This window comes from Rhinatrema bivittatum, chromosome 2 (assembly GCF_901001135.1).
Source record: "Rhinatrema bivittatum chromosome 2, aRhiBiv1.1, whole genome shotgun sequence".
Taxonomy (NCBI): Eukaryota; Metazoa; Chordata; class Amphibia; order Gymnophiona; family Rhinatrematidae; genus Rhinatrema; species Rhinatrema bivittatum.
Window position 1 is genome coordinate 273,630,553 of NC_042616.1, and position 15,451 is coordinate 273,646,003.

Here is a 15,451-nt window from a genome sequence, read left to right on the forward strand (position 1 = left end):
CTATCCAAACAGAGGTGGATGAGAGGCAAAAGACTTTGGAAGTCCTACAATTTGTGGACCCTCCCAAAAAAATGTTGGCAATCCCGGTTCACGAAGTCTTCCAGGAATTACAGCACATGATTTGGGAGCACCCAAGTTCTGTACCAGCAGTGAACAAGAGGGCTGAAGCCACTTACCTTGTACAGCCTACTCCAGGATTCCAGAGATCTCAACTGCCTCACCAATCAGTGGTGGTTGAATCTGCCCAAAAGAAAGCAAAGAGACAAAAGTCCCATGCTTCCCTACCGCCTGGGAAAGAAAGTAGATTCCTGGACAACTTAGGAAGAAAGATTTTTCAGGGTTCCATGCTGGTCTCAAAAATTTCTTCTTACCAGCTCTACATGAACCAGTACCAAAGGAACCTGTGGAAACAGGTTCAGGAACTCTCTCTTTCTCTTCCAGAGCAGTTTCAAGAGTCATTCCAAAATATTATACACAAGGGCCTTGACTCGGGTAAGCATGAAGTTCGAGCAACTTATGATTGCTTTGAGACAGCAGCAAGATTGTCAGCATCGGGTATAGCTGCGAGAAGGTGGGCTTGGCTGAAGGCCTCTGATCTTTGCCCAGAGGTTCAGGAGCATTTGTCGGATCTACCATGTCTGGGGGATAACCTCTTTGGGGACAAGATTAAGGAAGCTGTGGCAACCTTAAGGGACCACACCGAGACCTTAAAACAATTATCCTCTCAACCTCAAGAAACTCAAGTTTCTTCCAGAAAGTATCCCAGGCGTGACACTCGCCGACCGTACTACCGTCCACGTCGATACTACCCCCCAGCAGGTAGGCCAAGGGTTAACCGCCCAACACAATGCCAACAGCCTAGGCAAAGGGCAGCAAGACCTCAGCCACCTCCACAAACAACAACTACTTCTGGTTTCTGAAAAGCCCCAGAGAGCAGCAGCCACATCAATCCGTTTCCGGAAACACCAGTAGGAGGTCGCATACAGTACTTCCACAACAATTGGACCTCCATCACCACCGACCAGTGGGTGTTATCCATCATGACTCACGGTTACAGGCTGGATTTCTTAACTATCCCAAGGGAAAATCCACCACTTCACTCGTACACAATAAATCAACATTCCATAATTCTTCAAATAGAATTATCCACCCTTCTGAGAGCCAGGGCCATAGAACCAGTCCCTGGACCTCAAAAGGGCAGAGGATTCTACTCCAGATATTTCCTCATTCCAAAGAAAACAGGAGGCCTTCGACCCATTCTAGACCTCAGAAATCTCAACAAATTCCTAAGAAAAGAAAAATTCAGAATGGTATCCCTAGGCACCATTCTGCCTCTTCTTCAAAGGGGAGATTGGCTCTGCTCTCTGGATCTTCAAGATGCATACGCTCACATTCCCATCTTTCCTCCTCATCGCCAATACCTGCGCTTTCGGGTACTGGATCAGCATTTTCAATACAGAGTGCTGCCATTCGGTCTTGCATCAGCACCACGAGTATTCACAAAGTGCATGGCTGCAGCAGTGGCACACCTCCACAAGCAAAAGGTGCATGTGTTCCCTTACCTGGACGATTGGCTCATCAAGAGTCAATCAAAAGAAGGAGCTCTCACTTCTCTCAAGCTCACCATTCAAGTGCTTCACTCCTTGGGATTTCTCATCAACTACCAGAAATCCCATCTGTCACCAACTCATCTGATACAATTCATAGGTGCAGAACTGAACACTTCAATAGCAACAGCTTTTCTTCCAAGAGACCGTGCTCAAACACTTGTCCTGTTGACTCACAATCTTCGCAAACAATTCCAGGTATCAGCTCACCAGTGCCTCATTCTTCTAGGGCACATGGCTTCCACAGTTCATGTCACTCCCATGGCCAGATTGACCATGAGACTACTACAATGGACGCTCAAAGCACAGTGGATACAAGCCACTCAACCAATGTCCACTCCCATTCATATCACACCAGAACTAAGATCTGCACTCCTCTGGTGGACATCAATGGACAACCTGCTCAAAGGCCTACCTTTCCAGCAGCCAGTTCCACAAGTGACTTTGACTACAGATGCATCCACCTTAGGGTGGGGAGCACACATTGGTCATCTAAAGACACAGGGCAAGTGGACACAGCTCGAAGCCTCTTTTCAAATAAACTTCCTGGAGCTTCGAGCTATACGCTATGCTCTACATGCGTTCAAGGACTGCCTATCGCACAAGACTGTTCTGATCCAAACGGACAACACAGTAGCCATGTGGTACATCAACAAACAGGGCGGTACAGGTTCCTACCTCCTTTGTCAAGAAGCAGCACAGATTTGGGACTGGGCCCTGACACACTCAATTCTTCTACGGGCCACCTACCTAGCAGGCATCCACAACACAGTAGCGGATCGTCTCAGTCGTCAGTTCCAACCGCACGAATGGTCCTTGGACCCAGCAATAGCATCCAAGATCTTCCAACGCTGGGGTCAACCGACGATAGATCTCTTTGCATCTCAACTCAACTACAAAGTGAACAATTACTGCTCTCTCCTCTGGCAGCAGAACAGCCTACCAAAGGACGCGTTTGCTCGCCATTGGAATTCAGGCCTGTTATACGCGTATCCACCGATACCACTCATAACCAAAACATTAGTGAAACTACAACAGGACAAAGGGACCATGATACTCATAGCCCCATATTGGCCTCGACAAGTATGGTTCCCCACACTGCTAGATCTCTGTCAGGGATCCAATTCGCCTGGGAGTAGCTCCCAATCTCATAACTCAGGAACAGGGTCAGTTGCACCATCCCAACCTTCAATCCCTGTCCCTGACAGCATGGATGTTGAAAGCTTGATCTTACAACCTCTCAACCTTCCAACCGCTATATCTCAAGTGCTGATAGCTGCACGTAAACCTTCCACGAGAGAGAATTATTCCTACAAATGGAAACGGTTTACTTTGTGGTGCACTCAGAAAGATTTAGATCCTTTCACTTGCCCCACTTCCTCGCTACTAGATTACCTTTACCACCTCTCAGACTCTGGTCTTAAGTGCAATCTCAGCTTATCATAACAAGCTGGGAGATGCATCTATCTCCACACAGCCTCTCGTCAGTAAATTCATGAGAGGCCTAACTCACATTAAACCTCCAGTTCATTCCCCAAGCATACAATGGGATCTGAACGTAGTACTAACTAGACTTATGCGTTCTCCTTTTGAACCCATAAATACTTGTGACCTTAAATACCTTACTTGGAAAACGGTATTTCTCATAGCCATTACATCAGCCAGAAGGGTCAGTGAATTACAAGCACTAGTCACATACGAACCTTTTACAAAGTTCCTCCATGACAGGGTAGTCCTCAGGACACATCCTAAATTCCTTCCTAAGGTTGTCACGGAATTTCACTTGAACCAATCCATAGTTTTACCTACATTCTTTCCTAGGCCTCACTCTCACCAAGGAGAAAGAGCCTTACACACTTTGGACTGTAAGCATGCATTGTCTTTCTATTTAAACCGCACTACAGCCCAAAGAAAGTCCAGTCAGCTGTTTGTATCCTATGATCCAAACAAACCAGATAAAGCAGTGGGTAAGCATACTCTGTCAAACTGGTTAGCAGATTGCATACAATTTTGTTATGAAAAAGCAGGCCTTACTCTTCAAGGGCGAGTAAAAGCACACTCAGTAAGAGCGATGTCAACTTCAGTAGCACACCTACGCTCTGTACCTATTCTGGACATTTGCAAAGCAGCAACATGGAGTTCTCTTCATACCTTTGCAGCTCACTACTGCTTAGACAAAGAAGGAAGACAAGATTCAGCCTATGGACAATCCGTCTTAAAGAACTTGTTTCCAGTGTAATCCCAACTCCTTCTACATCCAACCTGCTGTGATTTCGGCTGATTCATTTCAACAACAATACCTCACTGTTACTTCAGCACAAAATGACTCAGCCTCTAGCTTGCTAATCATCCATATGTGAGGACTAGCATCCTGCTTGTCCTGGGATAAAGCAAAATTGCTTACCTTGTAATAGGTGTTATCCCAGGACAGCAGGATGTAGTCCTCACGAAACGCACCCGCCACCCCGCGGAGTTGGGTCCGTTACGTTTTATTATTTTATTTTTGGCTAACGCTTATTGCTACAAAACAAGACTGAAGGGAGACCCCTGTGGCAGGGAATATCATGGCATGCTGGGCATGCTCAGTAGGCACTCCGGTGCCATTCAAAAGTTTCATAGAAACTTTTAAAGAAGTTTTTCCGTACATAGGGCTCCATTACCGATGTCACCCATATGTGAGGACTACATCCTGCTGTCCTGGGATAACACCTATTACAAGGTAAGCAATTTTGCTTTACAAACAGCAGTATAGAAACTTAAAACCTCTAGAATTTAGCTTAGAAAGGCTTGAGGAAACAGCCAGATGTTCAGCTGTTGTTTAAACTGAATCAAATTTGAAATTACATCCACCTGGGAAGAGCATTTGAGAGAAATGGCCTTGTACAGGAAAATGTATGCTTACTTGTCTTAGACCAGCCACTTGTACAGATGGTACCACTAATAAGCTCTGACTTTGATCTTAATGAACGAGTAGGCTCATATCTTATGATTTGATTATTTTGGAGCTAATTTATGCAATGATTGAAAAAACAAAATCTTAAAACTGAATCCTCCACAGAAAAGGCCGTTGGCCCGATCTTTTTAATACTGTGGAAATTGATGTTTTCCTAACACTACTGAATTTTGGATCAGTTGAATTTTGTAACCTAATTTCAACATTGGGCTAAAGATTGAACCCTTTCCATAGGGGCTTATAGAATAGTTTGCAGTCCTCAGATGTACAAGATATCCATATGGATTAGCCAATGTCCGCAGCACAGAAGAAATTGGTAACAAAGCTAAAGAAACAGTAGAACTCAGACTACTGTACTACATTACAAATACTCTGTACTGCAATTGCAAATCTTCCCCAAAAAACTAGGAGTTTTCATATGACTTGGAGGCTTGTGATATGAGGCTGTACAATGCTTACTGACATGAACAGAAAATCCTTTTAGGTTTTTTACTTCTAGCTAATAAACATCCTTGTTGCCATTGGATGACATCACTCCCATATGTAACTAATGTATCCTGCTGTCCAGGTAAGCAGGAAGCATCAGTTACAAGTAAGCAGCTTTGCTATGTTTGTGTATAGTGGCCATCTCCTTCAGTGTAACAGGCGTACCAAGGTGTCTTAGCTAATCAACTGTGTTTTTATGCTACCATGGGAAATTTGAAACATGAGGCTGAAATATGTGACAATGATATTTTAGTATGTATATAGATTATTTAAAGGAAAATTCACATACTGAATTATATAAGAACGTAACATAAGGCCATACTGGGTCAGACCAAGGGTCCATCAAGCTCAGTCTCCTGTTTACAGCAGTGGCCAACCCAGGTAACAAGTACCTGGCAAGATCCTAATGAGTAGATAGATTCCAAGCAGCTCATCCCAAAAATAAGCAGTTGATTTCTACAACTCTGCCTTAATTGTTAATGGACTGTTCCTCCAGGAACTTGTGCAAACCTTTTTTAAAAGCAGCTATACTAATAGCTTTCACCACATCCTCTGGCAACGAATTCCAGAGTTTAATTATGCATGGAGTAAAAACAATATTTTCTCTTATTAGTTTTAAATGTATTACTTAGTAACTTCATTGTTTGTCCCTTAGTCTTTGTACTTTTTGAAAGAGTAAACAACTGATTGTTTACTCATTCCATTCCACTCATTTTATAAACCTCTGGCTGCTGCTGCACATTGAGCAGATTTCGTATTTTCATGCCCAGTCTCCTAGTTTTGCAATGTCCTCTTGCAGTTTCTCACAATCCTTTTATGATTTGACAACTTCAAATAATTTTGTCACTGGCAAATTTGATCACCTCACTTATTGTTCCCATTTCCAGTTTATTTATAAATATATTAAAAACTATTTGCCCCAGAACAGATCCCTGGGGTACTCCATTATTCATTTTTTCCACTGGGAAAATTTACCATTTAGGCTTATTCTGTTTTCTATCTTTTAACCAGTTGACAATCCATAATAGAACGCTGCCACTATCCCATAAATTTCTAATTTCCCAAGAAGTCACTCATGAGGGACTTCATCAAATGCTTTCTGGAAATCCAGATACACTATATCAACTGGCTCACCTTTATCCACATGTTTGTTTATGCCCTCAAAAAAAAATAAAAATGAGGCAGATTTGTGAGGCAAGACTTCCCTTGGCTAAATCCATGTTGGCTTTGTCCTATTAAACCACGCTTATCTATATGTTGAGCAATTTTGTTCTTTGTTTCTACCATTTTGCCTGGCATAGACATCTGACTCACTGGTCTGCAATTTCCTGGATTACCCCTTGATACCTTTTTAAAAATTGGTGTTAGTGGCAACCCTTCAGTCTTCAGGTACTGTAGATGTTATTGATAGTTTACACATTTCCAATAGCAGGTCTGTCATTTCATTTCTGGGGGTTTTTTTTAATCTGATTTTTATTGTGGTCCTTGAAGAATACAACAAAAGAAATATCATGACCCATAGGCTTATACAACAGCAAATGTCAAGGACAACAATTCAAATTTATAACTTCAACTGTATTTACTCCTGTTTATTTTGCCATCCTATCGGATGTATTGATATCTGTGATCAGAGGTTATGTTTATGCTTCTGTTGATGTTTTGGAAAAGCGCTTTGGGGGGAGGGGGGGAAATAAGTTCATTTCTCAGTTTTGACAGAACTCTGGGATGTATACCATCTGGTCAGGTGATTTGCTACTTTTTAGTTTTGTCAGTTTGCCCTAGTACATTTTCCAGGTTCACTGAGATGTTTCAATTCCGCTGAGTCATCACCTTTGAATATGATTTCTAGCATGGGTATATCTCTTAAATCTTCCTCAGTGAATACTGAAGCAAAGAATTAATTTAGTGTCTATGGCTTTGTCATCCCTAAGTGCTCCTTTTACTCTATCATCTAATGGTCCAACTGATTCCCTCACAAGCTTTTTACCTCGAATGTACCTGAAAAAGTTATGAGTTTTTGCTTCCATGGCAGGCTTCTTTTCAAATTCTTTTTGCATTCCTTATCAATGCTTTGCATCTCATAAGTGCTTATGCTGGATCCCTTTTCCATTTCTTGAACGTTTTTAGATATAGCCTCTCACCTTACCTTTCAACCATGCCGGTAGTCATTTAGCCTTCTTTCCATCTGTTCTAATGCATGGAATACATCTGTGCTGGGCTTCCAAGATAGTATTTTTAAACATCCATGCCTGATCTAACTCTTAACCTTTGCAGTTGCACCTTTGTTTTCTCCTAACCATTTTCCTCATTCTATCAGTCACCTTTTTGAAAGTGAAATGCTTCTTTGCATTCCCTCCAGTTAAGTCAAATTTGATGATAATGTGATCACTATTGCCAAGTGGCTCCAATACAGTTACCTCTCGCACCAAATCGTGTGTTCCACTAAGGGCTAGGTCTAAAATAGTTTCCCCTCTTGTTGGTTCTTGTAGCAGCTGCTCCATGAAGCAGTCATTTATTTCATCTAGGACTTTTAATTCTCTAGAATATTGTGATGTAACGTTCATCCAGTCAATACTGGGGTAATTGAAATCACCCATTATTACTGTGCTGCTGATTTGTTAGCTGATGGGCTTTATTTAGATTCCTCATGTATACCTTTAGTATGTTTGATAATTTGTTATATCAATTTAGTAAATGGCCTTGGAAATGATATGCCTTTGACTGTGACCTTGAAGATAGATAAATACTAGATTTATATTTAATGAATAGTACAGGCTTTGAGGTGGGAAGAGGTTCAGACTTTTTTTGTATATAAGCAACTATGTTTTCCTAGCGTGTAGCAGATGGACTCAAAACAAGTGGGTATAGTGTGCTCGTGCTAGCAGTTGGAGACGGATCTGACGTCAACACAGGTACATATACCCCCACAGGAAGTGCCGCAATTCTGTAATTTCCGTCTCCAAAGCAGTTTGGAGCTACCTCACGCTCGCTGAGCGTGTTTCCAAATTCTAACGACTAAATTCCTAGACGAATCGATCTGGAATGGAAGGCACCGGAGGCCTCATTTAGAGGGGGTCGGGCCTTGGCAGGCATCCAAGGAGCTATTGGCGTGCCCCAGGGTAGACGCCATAGTTAACGCAATAGTGAAGCACACCACCATTCCGGTTGAGGGGGGAGCGGCCCTCAAGGATTCACATGACCAACGCATGGACACCATTCTGAAACAAGCTTTTGAGGTAGCAGCCATGTCCCTACGAATCGCGACCTGCTGCACCATGGTGACGCGCTCCTGTTTATCACAGGCGAGAAACAACACCCAGTGAGCAGACATGGAATCAGCTCTCGCATTTCTCACTGACGCAGCCTCCGACCTCGTCCGTACGGCAGCCAAGGGAGTTTCCTCTTCAGTGGCAGCCAGGAGGCAGCTTTGGCTACGTCATTGGGCGGCCGACTCGTCCTCCAAGACACGACTCACAAGAATGCCCTTTAAGGGTTCCTTACTGTTTGGCAGCGATCTCGAGAGCTGGGCTACTAAATGGGGTGCCTCCCCATTACCCCATCTGCCAAAAGACAGGGCGAGGAGGAGCCAGCGTTCTTTTTCTAGACCATCTAGAGGTAGAACTTCGCAGCACTTCAACCCTTACAGGACTCGCTATCGAGCACCTCGTTCCCAGGCCAGGAACCAGTCCTTTCGGACTAAGCATAACAAGAAGAGAACCGGCTCGGGTTCCGGCCCCGGCCGCAACCCACAATGACAATCAGCCGACCCATCCGGGGTAGCAGCCATAGGGGGCAGGCTAACCCTCTTCTACCGCAGGTGGGTCGAGATTACTTCGGACCAGTGGGTCCTCGCCATCATCCGAGAAGGATATTACCTGGATTTCTTTTGGCTTCCGCCGAACAAGTTTGTGGAATCTCCTTGTTCCCCGCTCAAGGCAGCGGCACTAGAAGTGACCTTACAGAGGCTCCTGGCCCTAAAAGCCAAAATCCCAGTACCTGCAGGAGAGGTAAATTCTGGGCATATTTCATAGTAACCAAGAAGGACACTTTCAGGCCCGTCCTGGACCTCAAGTCAGTCAACTGACACCTACGGGTCCCCAGCTTTCGCATGGAAACTCTGCGGTCGGTCAAGAATTCGGTACAGCCAGGGGAGTTTCTCACCTCCCTAGATCTGTCGGAAGCCTACCTGCATATCCCAATCCATCGGGATCACCAGCGCTATTTACGCTTCAGAGTCCTGAATCAGCACTTCCAGTTCCGAGCTTTGCCCTTCGGGTTAGCCACTGCGCCACGGATCTTTACCAAGGTAATAGTAGTAGTGGCGGCGGCCCTCAGGAAGGAAGGAATTCTCGTCCATCCCTACCTGGACGATTGGCTGATCAGGGCAAAGTCACCGGAGGATAGCCACCGGGCAACCAACAGAGTTATAGCTCTTCTGGAAAGCCTCGGATGGGTAGTCAACATAAACAAGAGCTCCCTACAGCCGTCCCAGTCGCTGGAATACCTAGGGGTCCACTTCGACATCCGAGAAGACAAGGTCAGCCTGACCTCCAAGAGAAAGTCAAAACTCCAGAGTCATTTGCAGGCCCTGCTGAGCGCCAGCCGGCCCACAGCGCGAGATTACCTACAGGTCCTTGGCCTCATGGCGTCCACTCTGGAGGTGGTACCATGGGCACGGGCTCATATGAGACCGTTGCAGTGCGCCCTTATATCTCAATGGAGCCCACGATCGCAGAACTACACCGTACGCCTCCCTCTACCGGCCAGAGTGCGGTATCAGCTACGGTGGTGGTTGCAGCCCGGCCACATGAGCCGGGGGTCAAGAATGTCCTCCCCAACCTGGATTCTGCTCACCACAAATGCCAGCCTGAACGGATGGGGAGCACACTGTGAGGAACTCACCGCCCAAGGGCGGTGGACCAGAGAAGAGTCGATGTGGAACATCAACCGACTAGAGGCACGGGCAGTCAGGCTAGCGTGCCTGCGATTGGCCCACAGACTTCACGACAGAGCGGTCAGAGTGATGTCAGACAATGCCACCACGGTGGCATACATCAATCGTCAGGGCGGAACCAGAAGCCAACAAGTGTCCATGGAAATAACTCCTCTGATTTGGGCAGAAGCAAATCTCCAAGACATCTCTGCCGTCCACATTGCCGGGAAGGACAACACGATGGCAGACTTCCTCAGCAGAGAAAGCCTAAACCCGGGGGAGTGGCAGCTGTCACCCACAGCCTTTCAGATAATTGTGGATCAATGGGGGACGCCAGCCATGGACCTCTTAGCGGACGGGTCCAACGCTCAAGTACCCAGATAATTCAGCCGCAGGCAGGATCCTTGGGCTCAGGGGATCGATGCCCTGGCACAGCCATGGCCTCAGGGGATCCTGCTATACGCCTTTCCTCCATGGCCCCTGCTGGGCACCATTGTACACAGGATTCAGCAACACAGAGGCCTAGTTCTTCTAGTGGCCCCGGACTGGCCAAGAAGACCCTGGTACGCAGACATGAGAAGACTACTGGCAGGGAACCCTCTACCTCTGCCTCCCTACAGGGACCTGCTGCGGCAAGGTCCCATCCTCCACGAGGATCCGGCTCAATTCTCTCTTACGGTCTGGCCATTGAGAGGGCTCGACTGCAGAAAAGGGGATACTCTGAGCCGGTTATAGATACACTCCTCCGAGCACGCAAGTTCTCCACATCCCTAACATATATCAGGATCTGGAGTCTTTGAAGCTTGGTGCGCCTCTCACGGCACCAATTCGCATGCCGCTAAGATTCCTATCATTTTGGACTTCCTACAAGATGGACTTCAGAAGGGTCTGTCCCTCAGCTCCATCAAGGTTCAGGTAGCAGCGCTGTCTTGCTACGGTCCCAGGAGTGGCGGCAACACCATTGCCAACCACCCAGTCTCACGTTTCCTGAAAGGAGTCAAGCACATTCGCCCGCCACTGAAGTGGCCGGTGCCCTTGTGGAATCTCAACCTAGTATTGGACTTTTTGGCGGGAACAGCCTTCAGGCCCCTTCGAGGCCTGTCCCTCCGTTTGTTAACCTTGAAGATGGTGTTCTTGCTAGCTGTGTGTTCAGCACGCCGCATCTCAGAGCTACAAGCACTATCCTGTCGTGATCCATTTCTCAGAATCACTCCAGAGGCTATCCATCTTCGCACAGTTCCATCCTTTTTACCCAAAGTGGTCTCACACTTTCACCTCAACCAAACCATATCCTTGCCTACCACGGAAGGTTTGAAGAAGTCGGAGGAAGGTCGAATGCTACGACATCGCGACATCTGCAGACTGCTGTCCAGATACCTGGAAATGTCAGAAGCAGTACGAAAGACGGACCACCTGTTCGTCCTGCACAGCGAGAAGAAGCAAGGGGAAGCGGCCTCACGGCCAACCATCGCCCGCTGGATCAAAGAAGTTATCAAGGCAGCCTACATAGAGGCGGGAAAACAACCGCCTCTACAGGTCAAGGCTCATTCTACCAGAGCACAATCTGCCTCTTGGGCAGAAGCTAAGCTGCTGTCACCTGCAGAGATATGTAAAGAGGGGATGTGGTCCTCCCTCCAGATTCTACCGTCTGGATGTCCAGGCCAGGGAGGACACAGCATTTGCGAGGGCAATCCTAAACTGTCCTCGGGCAGCCTCCCGCCCAGTCCGGGAGTAGCTTTTGTACATCCCACTTGTTTTGAGTCCATCTGCTACACGCTAGGAAATGTAGAGATTACTTACCTGATAATCTCGTTTTCCTTAGTGTATGCAGATAGACTCAGCATCCCGCCCAGCTGCCGGCATACATGGGGATTCACTGATTCATGGTAAGCCATGTTTTCTTATAATAGGCCATCCACCCTGCCGGGTGTCGACGCCTTCCGGTTGAGAACACTGGTGGTCTCCAGCTACTATCAGTCGATCAGGGTAATCCTGCTAATTAATCGATCAGTCAGCTACAGCTTTTGCAAGGAAGATTACTGAATTGCGGCACCTACTGTGGGGGTATATGTACCCGTGCTGACGTCAGATCCGTCTCCAACTGCTAGCACGAGCACACTATACCCACTTGTTTTGAGTCCATCTGCATACACTAAGGAAAACGAGATTATCAGGTAAGTAATCTCTACATTTTGCTGCTATATAGTGGCTGTGATATCTCTCACTCTTCACAGGTAGCAATGCTGCAGAAATGAATACAATTTATAGAAAAATCCTATAGTTACCTTTCAACTTAAAACAGTAGTATACTGTTGAAAAAATATCACTGAAATGAGGCATTTGGGCCTTATTCTAGCTCTTAGAATATGAATACATCAAACCTCCTTAATTTTGTAGTCTGTTTCATTTTGAAATCGAGCAAATATGGCTTTAAATTGGGCAGAGGCTTTGGAGAGATCTAAAATTAGACAATACATCTGCCTTTAAAACTGTCTTGAATATTAAAAAGAAATATAAAGAATTGCATTCATTTTTCCATTAGACTGGAACGTGATATTGGCTCCAGATAACATACTCACAAATTATAGAAACATAGAAATGACGGCAGAAGAAGACCAAACGGCCCATCCAGTCTGCCCAGCAAGCTTCACACATTTTTTTTCTCATACTTATCTGTTTCTCTTAGCTGTTTGGTTCTTTTTCCCTTCCACCCCCACCATTAATGTAGAGAGCAGTGATGGAGCTGCATCCAAGTGAAATATCAAGCTTGATTAGTTAGGGGTAGTAGGGGTAGTAACCGCCGCAATAAGCAAGCTACACCCATGCTTATTTGTTTTACCCAGAATATGTTATTCAGCCCTTATTGGTTGTTTTTCTTCTCCCCTGCCGTTGAAGCAGGGAGCTATGCTGGATATGCGTGAAATATCAGTTTTTCTTCTCCCCTGCCGTTGAAGCAGGGGAGAAGAAAAAATTATTAAATGTAGCTATCGGCAGGAAACCATCAGCAGTCTTGTTTCTTTTCGCACCATCTGGATTTTACTGTACAATAATAATTGAAACACTTAAAGGGTAGGACAGTTGTTTCCTGAGAACTTCAAGCTCTGTTTAGCCTATTACTCCCCATATATTAAGGGTGGCCAACTCCTGATATTGAGAGCCACAAACAGGTCAGCTTTTCAGGATATCCACAATGAATGTACCTGATATAGATTTGCGTGTACTGCCTCCATTGTATGCAAATCTGTCTCATGCATATTGTGAATATTCTGAAACCCAGGCCTGCTTTTGTGGCTCTTGAGGACTGGAATTGGCCACCCCTGCCATACGCATGCCATGGCCATTTCTTTGGAAGTTTTTCTCGTTTTCAGTTTGACAGTGGTATAACTGTTGCAATTGTAATTTAATTTGTTTTAAAATAGTTGTAAAATAGCAGAGGCTCTTTTAATAGGATTGTTTTCTCATTCAGTCTGTCTAGGTCGAAATGATCATGTGAAGCAGTCAGAGCCACGTATCCTGTCACCTAAAGAACACCCTCACATTTTGCCTCCAGACCAACGTCCTCCTGAACCTCCAGAACCACCTCCAGTCAGTGAACAAGACCTAGATTATCGGACAGAGAACACACATGTACGCAGTTCTAACTCTCCTACAGCTGATGCTCATGAAGGAGTAAAGGCAGTCCTACTTCAGCTATTGGCTCACCATCAGGCTCAGGAAGATGAAGAGGAAGAAACAAGTGCTGTGGATCATCGGGCAGCAGCAGGATCCTATACAACTGCTCCAGACTATACAGATAACTTTGGATTGTCTTCCTTCTCAAATACAACTTATGGAAAGGAAGGGATAGGAGCAGGGCCTTCAGGTGGAATAGAAAGAAGAAGCTTTGTTGGGAACTCAAATTGTCAACCTCTGGAGAACTACAGTACTGCTTCATCTCAATCTGGTGCACCACCACCACACCCTGCCTTTTCAGAACTGTTTCCCAGCTCAGTGACTGGGTATGGAGATAGTTATCTCAGTAATTCCATGCTATTTAGTGGTGATAAAGACCATAGATTTGAATATAGTCATGGTCCTATATTAGTGCTGGGACATGGTGGTGATCTGGCTACGAGGTCAGAGAGTACTCATCCTTTGCCAGTAAGGATGCATAACTATAGCTATAGCACTAATCTCCAAGACAACTTTGGTGGTCCTAGCCACATGCATGGACATACGTGGACTTCCCCTGCCCATGGACCTGGATATTCCCAAGAATATAGAGGACACATTGGCACATCGACAGCTAGAGGCAGAGGCTTACCCTACTGATAGTCTGTTTTACCTCAGGCACATCATTTTTATTTGGAAAAACTGTTTCAACTGCAGCTGCAATTGAAAGCAGCAGTCCAACAGGCTTGAATAAGGTTAATTCAACAGCTTTATTTTTATGTGAAAAAAGGTCTTGCATACCATAGTAATGTAAAGAATAATTTTGTTCAAAGTTCACGAACTTTTGAAAACTAGATCCACTGATTGTACATCTTGACAGATTCTAGTTTTGTTTTATTTTGTATTTTGGTGGTTTTAAGTGGACTCTTAAATATAGGGACAGCAATTTTCTATGGTGTCCTTATAGACCTTTTGAAGACCTATGCACACTTGTGCATTTTTGTAAGTTTGGACCAATTTTTATGTAAAAAAAAAAAACTTAAACAAAAAAAACTAAAAATAAAAACAAAATACAACAAAAATGAAAATGAGTTTTACAACAATCAGAAAGCAGAGCACTGATTAGTTTTGTTTTTTTTTAACTATCTTTTGGTCAAAGGTCACTGTTGGTTTTTGCACTGCTTTCAGTGTTATTGTGAAAAATGTACATTGCTCATTTCAGATAAAATAAACATGACCTTTCTCAGTATGAAAAGGTTTTTTTTTTTGTTTTGTTGTTTTTTAAACAATTTGCTATTGTGAGTTTATTTTTCTTATCCATCCAAGTGCAGAATTCTAATAGCTGTTTTGGTCCTGGGGAGGAAACTGGATTTCTTACAGGTTGATACCTTTTTATTGGAGAAATGTAAGAATTATTCAGATGTACTAGAGCTTTTTAGACCACTGAGATCCCATCTGAAGGGAGAGATCTATGATATCTTGAAAATGTGTGTACTACGTTGTCTTTGGATAATTCTTATGCAGGTACAATGAAAGGAATCATAAATTACAAAAAATTCATCTAAATAAAGGATTTTTTTCTATTATAAAAAATGTTGGGGAAAAATTCAAATGACATTAAGTGCCTTACCCTGAAAAATCCTGGTGGTCTAATCAGTTTTGTACCTCTTATCTTAAATAAGCAAACAAAGAAAAGCCTCAGTTTAAATGCTAATTTGACAAAGATAAGCATGGGCTAGGGAAGAGCAACTTTGGGGAAGAGACACTTAAAAGTTGGATATTTAATATTTAAGCAATTCATAAAACACCCTGTTCATAAGC

The 15,451-nt window shown here is 44.5% G+C and overlaps 1 protein-coding gene across 1 annotated transcript in view; it reads left to right on the forward strand.

Moving 5' to 3' along the window:
- The window catches only part of CDK13 (cyclin dependent kinase 13), a 284,521-nt gene extending 269,642 nt beyond the window's left edge, over positions 1–14,879 (forward strand). The window contains 1 exon segment of the mRNA XM_029589531.1: positions 13,446–14,879. Within this exon segment, the coding sequence (XP_029445391.1) occupies positions 13,446–14,290 (845 nt within the window). The 3' untranslated portion in view covers positions 14,291–14,879.
- Positions 14,880–15,451: the final 572 nt, after the last annotated feature.